Source organism: Populus trichocarpa, chromosome 16 (genome assembly GCF_000002775.5).
Source record: "Populus trichocarpa isolate Nisqually-1 chromosome 16, P.trichocarpa_v4.1, whole genome shotgun sequence".
Taxonomy (NCBI): Eukaryota; Viridiplantae; Streptophyta; class Magnoliopsida; order Malpighiales; family Salicaceae; genus Populus; species Populus trichocarpa.
The window spans coordinates 13,529,318-13,547,701 of record NC_037300.2 but is presented as its reverse complement, the minus strand read 5'-3'; the positions used below and the strand labels follow the sequence as shown (position 1 = coordinate 13,547,701).

The 18,384-nt window shown below is 31.1% G+C and overlaps 1 protein-coding gene across 17 annotated transcripts in view; it reads right to left on the bottom strand.

Moving 5' to 3' along the window:
- The window catches only part of LOC7460419 (protein LURP-one-related 15), a 118,723-nt gene that overhangs the window by 24,144 nt on the left and 76,195 nt on the right, over positions 1 to 18,384 (bottom strand). For 3 of the 17 annotated variants that reach the window (XM_052447931.1, XM_052447930.1, XM_052447934.1), the window contains exon 3: positions 11 to 215. The exons of 3 other annotated variants lie outside the window; for them this stretch is intronic. In XM_052447931.1, coding sequence (XP_052303891.1) covers positions 11 to 215 — 205 coding nt within the window. Of the gene's footprint in view, positions 1 to 10; positions 236 to 355; positions 506 to 4,092; positions 4,536 to 4,752; positions 4,978 to 5,097; positions 5,592 to 18,384 lie in introns of those variants that run through there. 11 more of the 17 variants (XM_052447929.1, XM_052447936.1, XM_052447939.1 and 8 more) reach the window with 10 other exon arrangements.

Here is an 18,384-nt window from a genome sequence, read left to right as displayed (position 1 = left end):
TTAACGTTACTTGTGCAAGCATGGTATTGAAATCTCCAAAAAGTATAGAGCAGGAACTCTTGCTGTAGCCTTCTTTGACCTTGAAATCAGGGACCTCTCCTTTGTTATTACCCAAGAATACGTCTAACTCAGTCTTGAATTGGAACAGCTTTGATTTCTTGGCTGTGAAAAGCAAATCATTCTCCTCCTTGCTTTCTCCTCTAAAAGCCTCGCACCTGTCATGCATGGTCCTTATCTGGAGAAAATGATAAATTAAACACGCGGTAAGAAATTGATATCGGATTGACTCTTATCGTTGTTGTGATGGTTAGATTGATAAAGAAGAGAACAAATGACAGAGAGCAATTAAACATACCTTCTGCCTGAGATGGACAAGGGTTTTACCGGCTGCATCTTTCAGAAAACGACGATCATGTAGGCTTAATAGTTTACTATTGACCTGGAAGATGAGGGTGCCATTAATGTCAGACACCTTAAAATCACTGTTGACGGCGAGGTCAACAGGTTACTGTGCCAGGTACTGTGGCCCTATTACCACCACTGGATGCTCCACAGGCGGGTATGTTCTCACAGCTGGAACGGGGTTGAATGGTGCTTGCCCAGTAGCCATAATCACAGAAACAAAATATTACTCGAAGAAATAAACAGAAAGAAAAATAGCTAAATTTGCTTGACACTAATAAAATAGTTGTGGATTGAATTATTAGTAATGGCCCCTGCTCCCCTCCTTCTCCAAGCTTAACAAAATTCGTTATGGACTGAATATAATAATTTCCTAAGTTATCCTTGAAATTATAAAACTCCAATTTTTCAAAATTGCGTAGGTAGCTTTCTTTGGCAGTTAGTTGGTTAAAAAAACTGATGTTATGCATTACTGAGAATATGACACTGATGCAGAGCCGGTTAGAACATATGAAGAATTTGAACAATGACTCAAGGTCATTACTTAATAAAAGTTTTTAATAATAAGTAAGGTATATTTATCAATTATATTTAAAAAAAATAAAAATTTTCATAACTTAATAAAAAAAACTTCAAATACAAAATAAAAATTGCTCAAGACTCCACTTTTTATATATACATATAAAAATAAAAAAATATTTCTTAATTTTATTTTAAAAAAATTCCATTTATAATTTTATCTAAACCCATGTTCACCTTAAGCCTGCGCATAGGCGCTGATTTCCTTGTGTTTTTTTAGTGGATGAGAGGAAATCTAAGACACAATTTAGAACAATTTTTTAATTTACATTATATAAAGTAAGCGTGGACCAAGTTCTTATATAACCTTTGTTCCTTTGTCACTCGGATGTTTTGTCTATAATAATTATTTTTTAAAATAATTATTTTTGTTATTAATATATTAAAACAGAATGATATAAAAATACAAAAAAATTAATCTCATTTCCTAATAAACATTTGATTTTGTAATCCATGATTTATATATATTAATCTCATTAATTAGCAAGTGATGATGTGTTAGGCTTCCTTTGTAGCCTCTGTAGTGAGATTGTCGCTCGGAATATTTTGTCTGAGATAATAATTGTTTTTTAAATATTTATAATGGATAAATATATTAAAAAAATATTTTTTTAAAAAATATTTTTGATATCACCACATCAAAATGATAAAAATATATAAAAATAACAATATATTTTTGTTTTGTTTTTTGTATTGTATGTACATGAAGTCTAGAAATAAATATACTATTAAGATAAGCATTTTTCATTCCTAAATCCTATAGTTTTTTTTTTTTTAATTTGTTGCCTATTTTATTGTTCTTATTGCTATAATAATTGATTATCTTGTTGAATTTTAATTGTTATTCTTGAATTTACTTGTAAATAGTAATTGAAAATATGATTAAATTTAATTAATTTATCTCAATTTTACTCTATTATTGCTTGATATGTGTTTGATTACTTCCATTAATTTTAATTATTATTGATGAATTTCTATGGATGTTAGTTGAATGTATAAAATTAAATGTTATTTTTTTGCTTTATTTTATTGTTAAATTTGTATAGATGCTAGGTTATATATAAGATTTTTCAATGGAGTCAATTGGTTTGTGGCTATTGTCAATATTTGCAGATTTGAAAACTTTGGGTAGTCTCAGTATAGGGGAGGTGTTGCTGATTTTTTTTAAATAATCAAATTTAATTATGTAATTATTCGTATAAATTTGTGTAAATACATAGAATGAAATCAATAACACATCGTCAGTATATGGTTGCAACTAGTTCTTTTAGCAGTGATGATGACTTATCATTAGGTGGTGATCAAGAAGAGGCACCTGCGCCCACTCGCGATGCTACCTCTTCCAGCGTGGTTTCACAGTGCAGAGGCGGTGTGCCTTCACAGCGGGGTCAATTCACCCACAAGTACCAGGCACATGGGAAGGACAATCTTTCAATGTAAGTTTGTTTTGGTTTTAGTTTTTTTTATACTTATAACATAATTTATGAACAAGTAATTAATATTTTATTATTTTTATTTATTTTTAGGTTCACAAACATTGAGACCGCCCGAGTAATAACATCGGTGTTTAAATCGTTGATGGAGATTCTATTATTTCAATGGAGTCAGCTTTCCAAATATCCTGATTGGAGACTTTATATCGATGCATGGTTTCGAAGATTGCAGGTAGGTGTCAACTTCTAATTTCCAGCTTATCTTTAGTAAATTATTTTTATAATTTTATATCTCGTACTACTTTTATTTTAAATAAATTACTTATACACAACACAAGTTCGAGTGGGATAGTGCGCATGACAATGTTGCGAAGAAGGTGTGGGAGAATCACGCGGCATATAGGTAACATCGAAAATAATATAATTTTTTGTTTTAAAATTTAATTTGTTACTATGGAAGTAGGTTGCATGATTTTTGGTATGACACACAAAGGAAGCCAAGAAATATGCGAGAGATAACGGTCTACAGGGCTAAAATGACGTGATGGTTTTGAGGGATTTCAAACCACCATACATCCCGAGGGATATATGGCCACAATATATTGAGCACGTGACGTCTGAGTGGTTTACACGATGCTTATAGTCTGGTGCTGACAACCAGAACCGGCAAATTCATGGTTTGGTGACCACGCACACCGACAGCTCCGTTTCGTACAGTGCATATGCGAAGCGAATGGTAAAATTAATTTAAATGAAATATATCGTTAATTAATTTATTGTTACTTATAAATATATTTAACTTGCAACATTTTTTTTTCTTACAAGCTATGTCTCTCTTGGACGTGAGTCAAGCCCAATGGAGCTGTTTGTAGAGACACACGTGTGAAAGGAAGATCGTTAAAAGGGGGTGCAACAGTTTGAGGACAACTGCGCTTAACACTTCATGGTATGTTTGTTCAACCATTTTATTTTGTAAGTTATTATTTTCTTGAATTGAATAAGATGATTTCTTTTTTAATTTTTAGGAGACTTATAATAGCCGGTTGAGGGAGAGATATGGGGATAATCCTACAACCCATCCGAATTTCAATCCAGATTTGTGGATGGAGATAGGATCGTCTGGTGGACCCGATAAAAATCAGGTGTACGAGCTCTCCAACACTACGGCCGAGAACTTGCGGGTGCCCATATTGTCTCAACCGTTGGGAGTTCCCAATTAGTATCAAGCACCCAGTCTGAGGAGTTCATGGCCTTGAAACAACAATACAAGCGACTCTAGACAGATTATGAACAACTCCGCCAAATGGTCATGGACATTAGATCACAGATGGGTATCAATGATACATGCGCGCCTCTTTTTTTGGCCATTTGATCCTGGAAACAACCAGCCTCCTCCTCCTCCTCCTCCTCCAGCTGCGCCATTGTTCTAGTTTAATTTTTTTTTGGAAACACTTTAAATTTGTAATGAATATTTGAATTAATATTATTTAACTTTATTTTTATATTTTTAATGTTTCATACAATTTTATTTGCATAAATGGTATTTTACAGAGAGTTAATTGCTATATAATTTATATAATTTTATTTGCATAATTGGTATTTTACAAAGAGTTGAAAACTATTTACTGCATATGCAACAATCATCGATATCTATACTAACAGCCAAAGACCATCGGTATTTTATAGAGTTGCAAAATATTTACTGTCTATACCATATTCACTGACCAAATTTTTTTGTTTGTGAGTTACCATTGGAAATACATACTAGATTATTCCGTCTGTAAATTTCTAGGGGAAATTTTTTTTTTACACACTTTTTCTGTCTATATATGACTGTCAGTGTTTTTTTTTTTTTTACAGACAGAATTAGCTATCAAAAGAAAAATTACCAACTATCTAAATGCCGAGAAACAGTTTCTGTTGGTGACTTTTACCTATGGAGTGTGTTTTTTACGCCGCCGAACCAAGTCCTTCGACAACACCGTTAAGAACATTAAGGCTAGTAGTGGCCGCGTCCCCATGACCATCCGCATTGTCCCCGTTGAGAATCACCACCACAAGAGCCACTATGAAGGCATAATCAACATTAGGCATAATCGCGAGAGTGTGTCTTCCATGCACCTGCGTTCACATAATAAGAAAAATACTGGCATGAGATATTATGAAGACAACTTTCTTGATGAAAACAATAATTGGTTTTAATGTAAATGATGTAATGAAATCTGGGGTATTTCTACGACAGCCTCAGCCACAGACATATAGTTCTATATGAGAAGATGATGTTGGTTAAATTTATTCAATATTGATATTTTTCAGAAATAAGTTTTGTTAATGTTACTTGTGCAAGCATGGTATTGGAATCTCCAAGAAGTATAGAGCAGGAACTCTCGCTGTTGCCTTCTTTGACCTTGAAATCAGGGACCTCTCCTTTGTTATTACCCAAGAATACGTCTAACTCAGTCTTGAATTGGAACATCTTTGATTTCTTGGCTGTGAAAATCAAATCACTCTGCTCCTCGCTTTCTCCTCTAAAAGCCTCCCACTTCCCATGCATGGTCCTTATCTGGAGAAAATGATAAATTAAACACGCGGTAAGAAATTGATATCGGATTGACTCTTATCGTTGTTGTGATGGTTAGATTGAAAAAGAAGAGAACAAAAGTCAGAGAGCAATTAAACATACCTTATGCCTGAGATTGACAAGGGTGTTTCCGGCTGCATCTTTCAGAAAACGACGACGTGGGCTTAATAGTTTACTCTTGACCTGGAAGATGAGGGTGCCATTAATGCCAGACACATTAAAATCTCTGTTGACGGCGAGCTCAACAGGGTACTGTGCCAGGTACTGTGGCCCTATTACCACCACTGGATGCTCCACCGGTGGGTATGTTCTCATAGCTGGAATGGGGTTGCGTGGTGCTTGCCCAGTAGCCATAATCACAGAAACAAAATATTACTCGGAGAAATAAACCGAAAGACAAACAGCTAAATTTCTATATTATCCAGGTCTTGATGGCATGTCGTGTCTTTAAATAAAAAAAAAAAACAGTCAACTGGACATCATTTCAAGAAACAAGTCAACAATGGCAACACAATTTTATTCTTAAATAATGCAACTTGGAGCATCTTTTGCATTTCATAATGTGAGCTATGAATATAAAATATAACCATATATATCCACTTGTCACCTTCAATTATTGGTACGAGTTAATTTATGCTTTTAACTACCTTTATAAGTTAAATTCACTGGGAGAGTCACGAGATTACTTTCGCTGGTTTTGCTAAATAATTGCTAAACAAGTCAACAATGGCAACACAATTTCCAGTTGCAGTGGACAGCTTCCCGTTTCAATATGGTGTTAATTAATTATTAAGCTAACCCTTTTCCATGTTGACCTGACCAAGGACATGGTTTTTTCTATTTAGCAGCCAATGTCTCTAGTTTCAAACAAGGCAGCCGACCTATTTACTTTCAAAATAATTAACATTAAAGACGTGCCTCAAACACAAAAAAACTATTCATTGCTAGAGTAACATTATGATTTTGCTCTTTAAAGAAAAATGAGGTGAGTTAATTGGATAATACAGTCATTTCCATCGGTTGTCAAGTCATTAAAGAATTGTCGGGGTTCAAGTGTCTTTGTGCTTTTTAAAAACAATAAAAGAACTAATTTACCCTCCAAGTTAAAAAAAAAAAAAGTAGAACCGTTGACCACAAGTATTTTTATCTGTTTTTTTAGAACACATTAAAAAGATAGTTTTGCCCTTTAAATCATAAACAAATAAGGCATGTGTGCAGATACAATTTCATCCTTTTACATAATTTTTTTTTAATTCCAGATTTTTAGAGGGCATTTTAGTTTTTTAATGTTGAATTAAAGATTTTTTAATTAAAAAACATGTTATCACATGCTCACACCGTGCCAATACATGAGAGGTGTCCGCGCTTTTTGTGCGGTGCATGCGACGCCTCTCACTAAACATACCTACCATTTCATAAACAAAGCTGCATATTTTTCCTCTCGATGTGGCACCTAACAGCAAAGACGAACAATTTTTCACTCATGGACGTCACTAAAAAGTAAAGGTGAGTTTGTTTTTTGTATTTCAATTTTAGTCCATATCACTACCAGAAAATCGATAAATACAAACGGAAACACCGAGAGAATATTTTCGTCGATAAATTTTCGAGGGATTTTACCGACCGAAATATTCCCTCAGTATATATCGAGCGAATTACAGTGGGAAAAAAAAATAAAGCAAAAAAAAATGATGACGTGTCATTTTTACCAAAGAAATTACCGACGGAATAAATTCTGTCAGTAAAATCCGTCGGTAAATTCATTGGTAAACTGTGAACACTATTCATTATGTCAATTACAAAGAGAATCACCGCCGGAATTTTCCGCTGGTATTTTCTAGAGAGATCCAGAACTGTTCACTTTCCAATTGCACTGTTAATTGTTGTTCTTTACGGAAAAATACTGACGGATTGAAAAGTCGGCGGTGTTATTTGGCGGTTTTCTGAAAAAATTCAATTAATTCAAAATTTTTATTTAAATATTACAGACGGAATCATCGACAAATTAAAAAATCATCGGTGATTGTTGACGGTTTCTAAAAAGTTTTTACGAAATTGACAATTTAAATTAAATATTACCGATAGAATTACCGATGGAATAATAAAAAAATATTCATATTTAATTATCCGTCTGTAAATCTGTTGCTAACACGCCCAAATAAAAAGCTTGAATCCCCTTATTTCACAAGAGACAGACTCATTTCTTCTTCTTCTTTTTCACTATATGTAAAAAACATCAATATCTATTTCTTTCTCGTCTTTTCTCTTCTCATCTCCTTCTCTTCTCCTCCATGCTCGGGTATGTCTTCTTTTTCTTTCTTCTTTTATCCTCTTAGTTTTTTTATATTTAATATGCTTTATGAAATTTGTTTTCTCTCCTTAGCTTCACTTGCAACTACATTAAAGTAAGATTTTTCTTTTTTCTTCTTTTTTTATAATTGTTTTCACTATATTTGTTTTTTATTTTATTTTTAATTGTTTTTGTTCTTAATAATTGTATAAATGTTGTTGTGAGATTTTTTTTTTCATATGAGATCAATTTTTAGTTGATTTATTTATAGGATTTTTAAATTTTTAGCAATTGCAACTTCATTTTTTTCATATGAATTTTTTTAGTTGAATTTATTTCTTCGTTTTATTTATTTGTTGCAAATTTGTTTGAGTTGATTTTCCTATTCTTTTTTCCAAGCATTTTGAGTATATATTATAGAGTGTTGATTTATGTTAATTTAATTATTTTATAATTTTATAAATTGAATTTTTTTAAAAATGTTTTTAAATAATTACCGACGGAATTACCCTCGGTAAATCCGTTGGTAATAAAAAAATATTATTACCGAGGGATATACCGATGGAATGAAGCGGGTAATTTTTTCTACGCGTCTGTTCCGTTAATAAATCTGTCGGTGATAATATTTTTTTATTACCAACGAATTTATCAACGGACAAAACATTACCGATGAAAGATTTACCAATGAAGTATTTTCGTCGGTGATTTCGTTAGTAAATTAATTACCGATGGACTATGTGTCTTACGGCGACGGAAAAATTCCGTCGCTAAAACTGTTAAATGTTGTAGTGTATTTTTTTGATTTTTAATTATCCACATCCAAAGTTAATTGTATATTTATAAAAATTAAATTTTTTTACGACCCTCCTTTTCAATTAAAAACTTGAAGGATAACAGAAGAAGTATATATCACTTTCTGATAATAATAATAACGTAAGACTATATACAAATTGAAGAAAATATTAGAGCAAAAGACCTTTTTCCAACCCACTAATTAATTCCTTCAAGAGGAAGATTCTCTATTTCTTGAAAGGCTAATTTTGCACTCCTTTTTTTCTTGCGGAATGTATTCACACTAAATTTAAAATTTGGGAAAACTAAATCTATGATTTTTTATAAATTGATTTTTTTTTTTTTTTTATCATCCTATATATCGTTTACCTTAAGTAAACCTTACTTTTATTAGAGAAATCCAGGTAAATGCTTTGATCATTTGCTACATTCTATGTGTGGAAAACCATGCCTTAATTTTAATTTTAATGGTGTTGGCAAAACCAAACAGTATCGTTGATAAAATGAGTCATGTCTTCTCATGACAACAAGTCTATTGTTCAATTTTTGGACTGTTGTTTCTTTAAAGCCGGTGATTAATATAAATCTTTCTCCTCTAAAAGCCTCCCATCTTCGATGCATGGTCCTTATACGTACCAAGAAAATGATAAATTAAACTCCCGATAATAAATTGATATTAAATTAAATTATATCTACAATTTTAATGAAAAGGAAGTTTAATTTCAATGCTAAACAGGGGCTTAACTTTAAAGTCAATAATAATAAAAATAGAGATTTCATTTTGAAATAATTAAGCTATTAATATTGAGTTTTTCATCTTGAGAATCAGATGATCCAATTCATTTATCCTCTTGCAATTAAATACTCCAAATTAACAAATTTTACTTTAGTTATTCAACTAATTAAGTTTTATTGAATGATCATTTATTCCAAATCATAAAGTTTGATCAGAATTCAAAACACAGTATAAAAACTAACAAAAATAAATAATGTATTTTACTCTTTATGTCACCCACAAGGCAAACATTTTTACATTAAGGAAAATTAAAGCAATAAAACATGAATTGCATTTAATTTTACAATGAAAGAACAATTAAACTTGAGAGCTTCACTCGTAATAAAACAGTCTTCGCCACTGCGATCTGCATTAATTGATGTCATCAAGAACCACTCCAAGAGTTGTATTTAATCTTCGCCACTACGATCCGCATTGATCTCGAGGATCTCTCACCTCACCTCTCCTTGACTTTTCTTTGCATTTTGTTTTATTTTGACTCGCTGATTTTTCTCTTTCCCCTTTTTTCCAGCCCTTCTCTTCCCCGAAATTTCGTTGTCTTTCTTTCTTTCTTTCTTTCACACACACACACACACACACACACACACACACATATATATATATATATATATATATATATATATATATATATATATGTGTGTGTGTGGTTAAGGGGTGTTTCTAAGTATTGTAACAATTATTTTTTAAAATAATATTTTTTTATTTTAAAAACAATTATGGACATCGACACATCAAAATGACTAAAAAACATAAAAAAAATTAATTTTAAGCAAAAAAAAATTTAAATTTTGTTGAAACTCTAATGCAAACGCAGTCCCAAACGAGGTCCAAGGATGTGTTTGAGACTGCGCTCAAACCGTGCTTTTGAAAAATTTTGATTTTTTTTGTTTTTTTATCATTTTAATGCGCTAATGTCAAAAATAAAATTTAAAAATAAAACTATATTATTTTAATATATTTTTGAGTAAAAAACACTTTGAAAAACAATATTCATCAAACTTCCAAATAGACCCTAATCATGATAGAATGGTTTCTAATTAAGTGATTGTTTAATACTGCGTAAACTTCTATTTTTTGATGTATTTTAAAAGTATTTTTTACTTAAAAAAATATAAAATTTATTTTTTTTAGTGTTTTTAAATTATTTTGATGTGTTGATATTAAAAATAAAAAAATTATTTTGATACATCCTCAAGTATACTTTTAAAGTTATTTTGATGTGCTAATGTTAAAAATAAAAATAATAAAAAAATTATTTTAATATATTCTTTAGATAAAAAATACTTTTTGAAAATATTATGCACCAAATACTTTTAAAAATGATTTCCCCCCTAAAATACATTACATAATAACACTTAAAAATTATTAATTTAATTTTTTAAAAAAAAACCACTTTAAAAAAACAGAGCTACAACTTAGTTTGGTAACGGTAATAGTATGCCTAAAAGGCGAATACGAAAGACTTATTCTTAAAATATAAAAAATGTTAAAATCATAAAAACTACATTAATTTAGATAAAAATCATTTTAAATAAGTATTTTCAACTTTACTATCAAAAACACAGTAAATTACATGGGTTTGCACATAAGAATAGAAGAGTGAGAATCTGGCCCTGGCTTTTGCTACTTTTCATTCAATTTTTAATGTAGAGAGCAAATCTTTTATTTTTATTTTTATGCCCCTTTTGAGTTCATTTTATAATTTTATTCGGATAATTTGAAGGTAGGGGTAGAGGCGAGGCTAGAGGTTAGAGGGAAATAATAATTAAAAATATTTTAAAAAAAGTTTTAAATTTTTTATTTGTTTTAAATTAATATTTTTTAGTGTTTTTAGATTATTTTGATGCGCTGATGTCAAAAATAATTTTTAAAAATTAAAAAATTATATTATTTTCATACATTTCCAAATAAAAAACATTTTAAAAAACATTTTAAAAAACAATCGTAACCACACTCTACATGCTGCTCCGGATATTGCCCTTTTTTTGGTTCAATTTTACCTGTAAGAGCTTCCTGTAAACATAGGATTCATCATCTTGGCTGTTTCCAAGTAGTTCAATTTTACCTGTAAGAGAAAGTTCATTTATGACTGTTTATGTCAATGCCAAATTCTAAATTTTATCTCTCTTCAGCAATTGTTTTTCTTCGAGGAATGATTGAGATTGTGGTAGTAATTATTTTTTAAAGTGTTTTTTATTTGAAAAAAAAACATCAAAATAATATATATTTTTTATTTTTTATAATTTATTTTTGACATCAAAACGTTATGACAATATAAAAAATTAATTTAAAATAAAAATAAAAATTTAAAATTTTCAACAGTATTTTTTTACCGTAAAAATAAAAACACTCTAAATATTATAGAATTTCGTACGCAATTTAGAATAGTTAATTTATCTCCATACACAACTTATATCTGCTTGACACTAATAAAATAGTTGTGGATTGAATTATTAGTAATGGCCCCTACTCCCCTCCTTCTCCAAGCTTAACAAAATTCGTTATGGACTGAATATAATAATTTCCTAAGTTATCCTTGAAATTATAAATTTTATTCAAATTTGAAAATCAGTTAAAAACCACTTTTACGTTTAAAAAAAATACTATAAGAATTCTTTTTGTGCTTAAAATATCTTTAATTACTTTTAAGTAAAAGGTAGTTAAATTAAAGACCTTAAGAAAAGAAAATCTTCTTAATTAAAAAAAAAATAAGATTAACTTTTCCGTAGGTGAACAATATTAACTTCACTGTTTTTTTAAAATAATATTATTTAAATTAATTGAGGTCAACTCATCAAGTTATGATATAAATTAGGTTTAATAACTTTGAAAGTGATAATATATAATAAAACACCAATTTTTCAAAATTACGTAGGCAGCTTTCTTTGGTAGTTAGTTAAAAATGCTTATCAAATTAAGTAATTCAAAAAATATTATGTATCATCTTGATTTTCAGCATTATAATTATAACTTTTGGACTTGAATCCAATGAATTAAAAAAAAATTGGAAAGTGATTAAGTCATATTTAAAAATCTTATTGTCTCGATTAAAACTTTATTTTTAACTTTATTTTTATTTTTTTTTCAAAATGATATTATTTTAATTAATTCATATTAATTTATACTATTTATAACCCAAGTTATTACCTAGAATAGGTTTAATAACTTTGAAAATCATAATATATATAAAAAAAATCTCTGATTCTTCAAAAGTATCTCAGCTTTCTGAAATAGTTAGCTGGATAAGAAAGCTGATATTATACATAATTGAAAATAGCGCTAAATTTATAAGTTTGTTTTTTTTTTGAACATATGAATATCACGGAGAATGATTTAATGCTTTTACTTAATAATTTTTTTAAAAATAAATAAAGTATATTTATTAATTATATTTTATAAAATAAAGATTTCTCTTGTTTAATAATACAAAATAAAAATTGCTCAAGACTTCACTTATTAGATATATATAAAAATAAGAAAGTATTTTAAAAAAATTCCATTTATAATTTTACCTAAACCCATGTTCACCTTAAGCCTGCGCATAGGCGCTGATTTCCTTGTGTTTTTTTAGTGGATGAGAGGAAATCTAAGACGCAATTTAGAATAATTTTTTAATTTACATTATATAAAGTAAGTGTGGACCAAGTTCTTATTTAACCTTTGTTCCTTTTCGGACAATAATACTACTCTTACTAGTTAATGGCAATGATGGAGGCAGGAAGGAACATCATGTCTTATTTTTCTATTAGTATTTTTTCATGGGATTATTGACCTCCTGACCAGTGGGAATTTTTATATTGTATCATCAAACATTTCCTAATAAACATTTGATTTTGTAATCCATGATTTATATATACTAATCTCATTACTTAGCAAGCGATAATGTGTTAGCCTTCCTTTGTAGCCCCCTGGATTGAGATTGTCATTGGCTGAGTATGATAATGATTATTTTCTAAAATATTTTTAATTTATTAATATATTAAAATAATATTTAAAAAAAATAATCATTTTTCATTCCTAAAGCCTATAGTTTATTTTTTTTAATTTGTTGCCTATTTTATTGTTTTTATTGCCATAATAAATGATTATCTTGTTGAATTTTAATTGTTATTCTTGAATTTACTTGTAAATAGTAATTGAAAATATATGATTAAATTTAATTATTTTATCTCAATTTTACTCTATTATTGCTTGATATGTGTTTGATTACTTCCATTAATTTTAATTATTATTGATGAATTTCTATGGATGTTAGTTGAATATATAAAATTAAATGTTATTTTTTTCCTTTATTTTATTGTTAAATTTGTATAGATGCTAGGTTATATATAAGATTTTTCAATGGAATCAATTGGTTTGTGGCTATTGTCAATATTTGCAGGTTTGAAAACTTTGGGTAGTCTTCAGTATAGGGGAGGTGCTGTTGAATTTTTTTAAAATAATCAAATTTAATTATACAATTATTCGTATAAATTTGTGTAAATGCATAGAATGAAATCAACAACACATCGTCAGCAAATGGTTGCAGCTAGTTCTTCTAGCAGGGATGATTACTTATTCTTAAGTGGCGATCAAGTAGAGGCACCTGCGCCCACTCGCGATGCTGCCTCTTCCAGCGCGGTTTCACAGCGCAGAGGTGGTGTGCCTTCACAGCGGGGTCAATTCACCCGCAAGTACCAGGCACATGGGAAGGATGACCTTTCAATGTAAGTTTGTTTCTCTTTTAGTTTTTTTTTATATACTTATAACATAATTTTTGAGCAACTAATTAATATTTTATTATTTTTATTTATTTTGAGGTTCACAAACATTGAGACCGCCCGGGTAATAACATCGGCGTTTAAATTGTTGATGTAGATTCTATTATTTCAATGGAGTCAGCTTTCCAAACATCCTGATTGGAGACCTTATATCGATGCATGGTTTCGAAGATTATAGGTAGGTGTTAACTTCTAATTTCCATCTTATCTTTAATAAATTATTTTTATAATTTTATATCTTGTACTATTTTTATTTTAAATAAATTATTTATACACAACACAAGTTCGAGTGGGATAGCACGCATAACAATGTTGCGAAGAGGGTGTGAGAGAATCACGCGGCATATAGGTAACATCGAAAACAATACAATTTTTTGTTTTAAAATTTAATTTGTCACTATGGAAGTAGGTTGCGTGATTTTTGATATGACACACAAGAAAAGCCAAAAAATATATGAGGGATAACGGTCTACAAGGCTGAAATGACGTGGTGGTTTGGAGGGATTTCAAACCACCATACATCTCGGGGGATATATGGCCGCAATATATTGAGCACGTGATGTCTGAGTGGTTCACACGACGCTTACAGTCCGGTGCCGACAACCAGAACTGACAAATTCATGGTTCGGTGACCACGCACAACGACGGCTTTGTTTCGTACAGTGCACATACGAAGCGGATGGTAAGATTAATTTAAATGAAATATATCGTTAATTAATTTGTTGTTACTTATATATAAATATATTTAACTTGCAACATCTTTTTTCTTACGGGCTACGTCTCTTGGACGTGAGTCGAGCCCAATAGAGCTGTTTGTAAAGACACACGTGCGAAGTGAAGACCGCCAAAAGGGGGTGCAACAGTTTGAGGACAACTGTGCTCAACACTTCATGGTATGTTCGTTCAACCATTTTATTTTGTAAGTTATTATTTTCTTGAATTGAATAAGATGATTTCTTTTTTAATTTTCAGGAGACCTATAATAGCCGGTTGAGGGAGAGATACATGGATGATCCTTCGACCCATCCGGATTTCAATCCAGATTTGTGGATGGAGGTAGGATCATCTGGTGGACCTGATAAAAATTGGGTGTACGGGCTCTCCAACACTACGGCCGAGAACTTGTGGGTGACTCATAGTGTCTCAACCGTTGGGAGCTTCGAATTAGTATCAAACACCCAGTCTGAGGAGTTCATGGCCTTGAAACAACAATACGAGCGACTCCCAACGAATTATGAACAACTCTGCCAAATGGTCATGGACATTATATCACAGATAGGAGATACATGTGTGGTCATTTTTTTGGCCGTTTGGTCCCGGAAACAACTAGCCTCCTCCTCCTCCAGCTCCGCCATTGTTCTAGTTTTTTTTTTTGAAACACATTAAATTTGTAATGAATATTTGCATGAATATTATTTAACTATATTTTTATATTTTTAATTTTATTTGCATAATTGGTAGTTTACATAGAGTTAATTGCTATATAATTTATACAATTTTATTTGCATAATTGATATTTTACATAGAGTTAATTGCTATATAATTTATACAATTTTATTTGCATAATTGGTATTTTACATAGAGTTTAAAACTATTTACTGCATATGCCACTATCATCGACGTCTACATCAACGGCCAAAGACCATCAGTATTTTACAAAGAGTTGCAAAATATTTAATGCCTATGCCACATTCACCGACGTATTATTCTGTCAGTATATTTCTAGTGGAATTTTTTTTTGGCGCGCTTTTTTCGTCTGTACGACTGTCGGTGTTTAATTTTTTTACCGACAGAATTAGCGACAAAAAGAGAAATTACCGACGATCTAAATGCCGACAGATAGTTTTTGTCGGTGACTTTTACCGATGGAGTGTGTTTTTTACGCCTACAAAACAAACATTACAAGATTTCATAGTTTTACCGACAAAACTATTCCGTCGATTTGTGATTCATAGTTCGTTGGTAATTCTTTTACCGATGAAATCCCCGATGGAAACCTTCTGTCGGCTTTCCTTTCGTCAGTAATACCTCATTTCATCGCTACATCAGTCGGTAAAAAAAAAAAACAATTGCCGATGGTTTTATAGACGGAAATTGCGCGCCAAAAAAAAAATTTCTCCCTTGAAATATACCGACGAATTTATTCTTTCGGTGAATGTATAAAATACCGATAGACTATTTCCGTCGGTCAAATCATCGGTGATTGTGAAATTTGCACCAAGCTACTGTGAAATGCCGATGGATTCATTCTGTTTGTAAATTTGTTGCTAAGATTAACATTTCCTGCTCTCTGTCAAATGCCGACGGATACAATCCGTCGATAAAACCCTATGTGATTATTTTTAAATATGTTTTTAAAAAATTATTTAGAATACATAATATAAAATTATATAAATTAATAGTAAAAAAAAACCAATTATGCAAATAAAATTTTTATTGTACAAAAAAAATAAAGTTAAATAATATTCATTACAAATTAATATAATGGTGGAGCTGGAGGAGGAGGAGGAGGAGGAGGCTGGTTGTTATACGACCAAAAATGAGGAGGCGCACATGTATCACCACTCTATGATGCCATGTTCATGACCATTTCGCGAAGCTGTTCATGATTCACTTTGAGTTGTGCATACTCTGTCTATAGGTGGTCGTATTTTTCGGTGAGCTGAGCCGTGTGTTGTTGCAAGGCCACGAACTCCTTAGATTGGGTGCTCGATACTGATTGGAAGCTCCCAACGGTTGAGACACTACGGGCTGCCCGCAAGTTCTCGGCCATAGTGTTGGAGAGCCCGTACATCTGATTTTTATCGGGTCCACCGGACGATCCAACCTCCATCCACAAATTCGGATCGAAACTCAGATGGGTCGAAGGATTGTCCCCATGTCTCTCCCTCAACCGGCTATTATAGGTCTCTTGAAAATGAAAAAAGTAATCATCATATTCAATTCAATAAAAATAATAACTTATGAAATAAAATGGTTGAACAAACATACCACAAAGTGTTGAACACGGTTGTCAACGAACTATTGTGCCCCCTTTTGACAGTCTTGACTCCGCACGTGCGTCTCAACAAACAACTCCATTGGGCTCGACTCACGTCCAAGAGACGTAGTCTATAATGACAAAAATTAATTAACAACAAATTAATTTAACGATATATTTCATTTAAATTAATCTTACCATCTGTTTCGCATGTGCAGCAAACAGAACGGAGCCGCCGGTGTGCGTTGTTACCGAGCCATGAATTGGCCGATTCCGGTTGCCAACACCGGACTATGAGCGTTGTATGAACCGCTCAGACGTCACGTGCTCAAGATAGTGTGGACATATATCTACCGGGATGTATATCGGTTTGAAGTCCCTCCAAACCGCCACATCGTTCCAGCCTTGGAGACCCTGATCTCTCGCGGTTTTGTTTTGCCTTTTTTTGTGCTTCATACCAAAAATTATGCAACCTATTTCCATAGCGAGAAATTAGATTTTGAAACATAAATTTTTTTCTAAAAAAATCTTGTATTGTTTTCGATGTTAGCTAGTTGCCACGTGATTTTCCCACACCCTCCTCACAACAATGTCTTGCGCACTGTCCCAGTCGAATTTGTCATGTGTATAAATAATTAATTTTAAATAAAAATAATAATTAATTTACAATTATATTAATAATTTATTAGAAATAAGATGAAATTAGAAATTAACACCAACCTCAAATCTGTCAAACCATGCATCGATTTGAGGTATCCATTTAGGATGTTTGGATACCTGACTCCATTGAAATAATGGAATCTCCATCGACGATTTAAACGCCGATGATATTACTCGGGCGGCCTTAATGTTTGTGAACCTAAAAATAAAATAAATTAATGAAATATTGATTAGTTGTTCATAAATTATGTTATAATTTTTTTTTAAAAAACTAAAACCTCAACAAACTTACATTGAAAGGTCATCCTTCCACTGTGCCTCGTGCTTGTGGGTGAATTGATTCCGCTGCGAAGGCACGCCGCCTCTGCGCTGTGAAACCGTGCTTGAAGAGGCAGCATCGATTGACGGCGCAGGCGCAGGTGCCTCTTAAGAGGCACCTAAGGATATGTCATCCTCGCTGGTAGAAGAACTAGCTGCGATCATACGTGAACGACGAGCTGTGGATTTTGTTCTACGCATGTACACAATTTTATACGAATAATTATATAATTAAATTTGAATGTTAAAAAAAATTCGACAGCACCTCCCCTATACTGGAGACTACCCAAATCCACAAACCTGCAAATATTGACAATAGCCACAACCAATTGACCCCATCTATACTAATATTGTATATAACATAACATCTATACAAATAACATCCATACTAATTACAAGGTAAATTCAACATTAACAATTACAATTCAACAAATTATTCAATTATTATGGAAATACAAACAATAAAATAAATTCAAAAAATTCAAAAAAAAACTCTAGACTAACAATTAAAATCAATGGAAATAATTAAACACAAATCATGCAATAATAGAGTAAAATTACTAATTATTCCAATATATTCAATTACTAATTACAAGGTAAATTCAACATTAACAATTACAATTCAACAAATTATTCAATTATTATGGAAATACAAACAATAAAATATATTCAATAAATTAAAAAAAAACTCTAGACCAACAATTAAAATTAATGGAAATAATTAAACACAAATCATGCAATAATAGAGTAAAATTACTAATTATTCCAACATATTCAATTACTAATTCTAAGG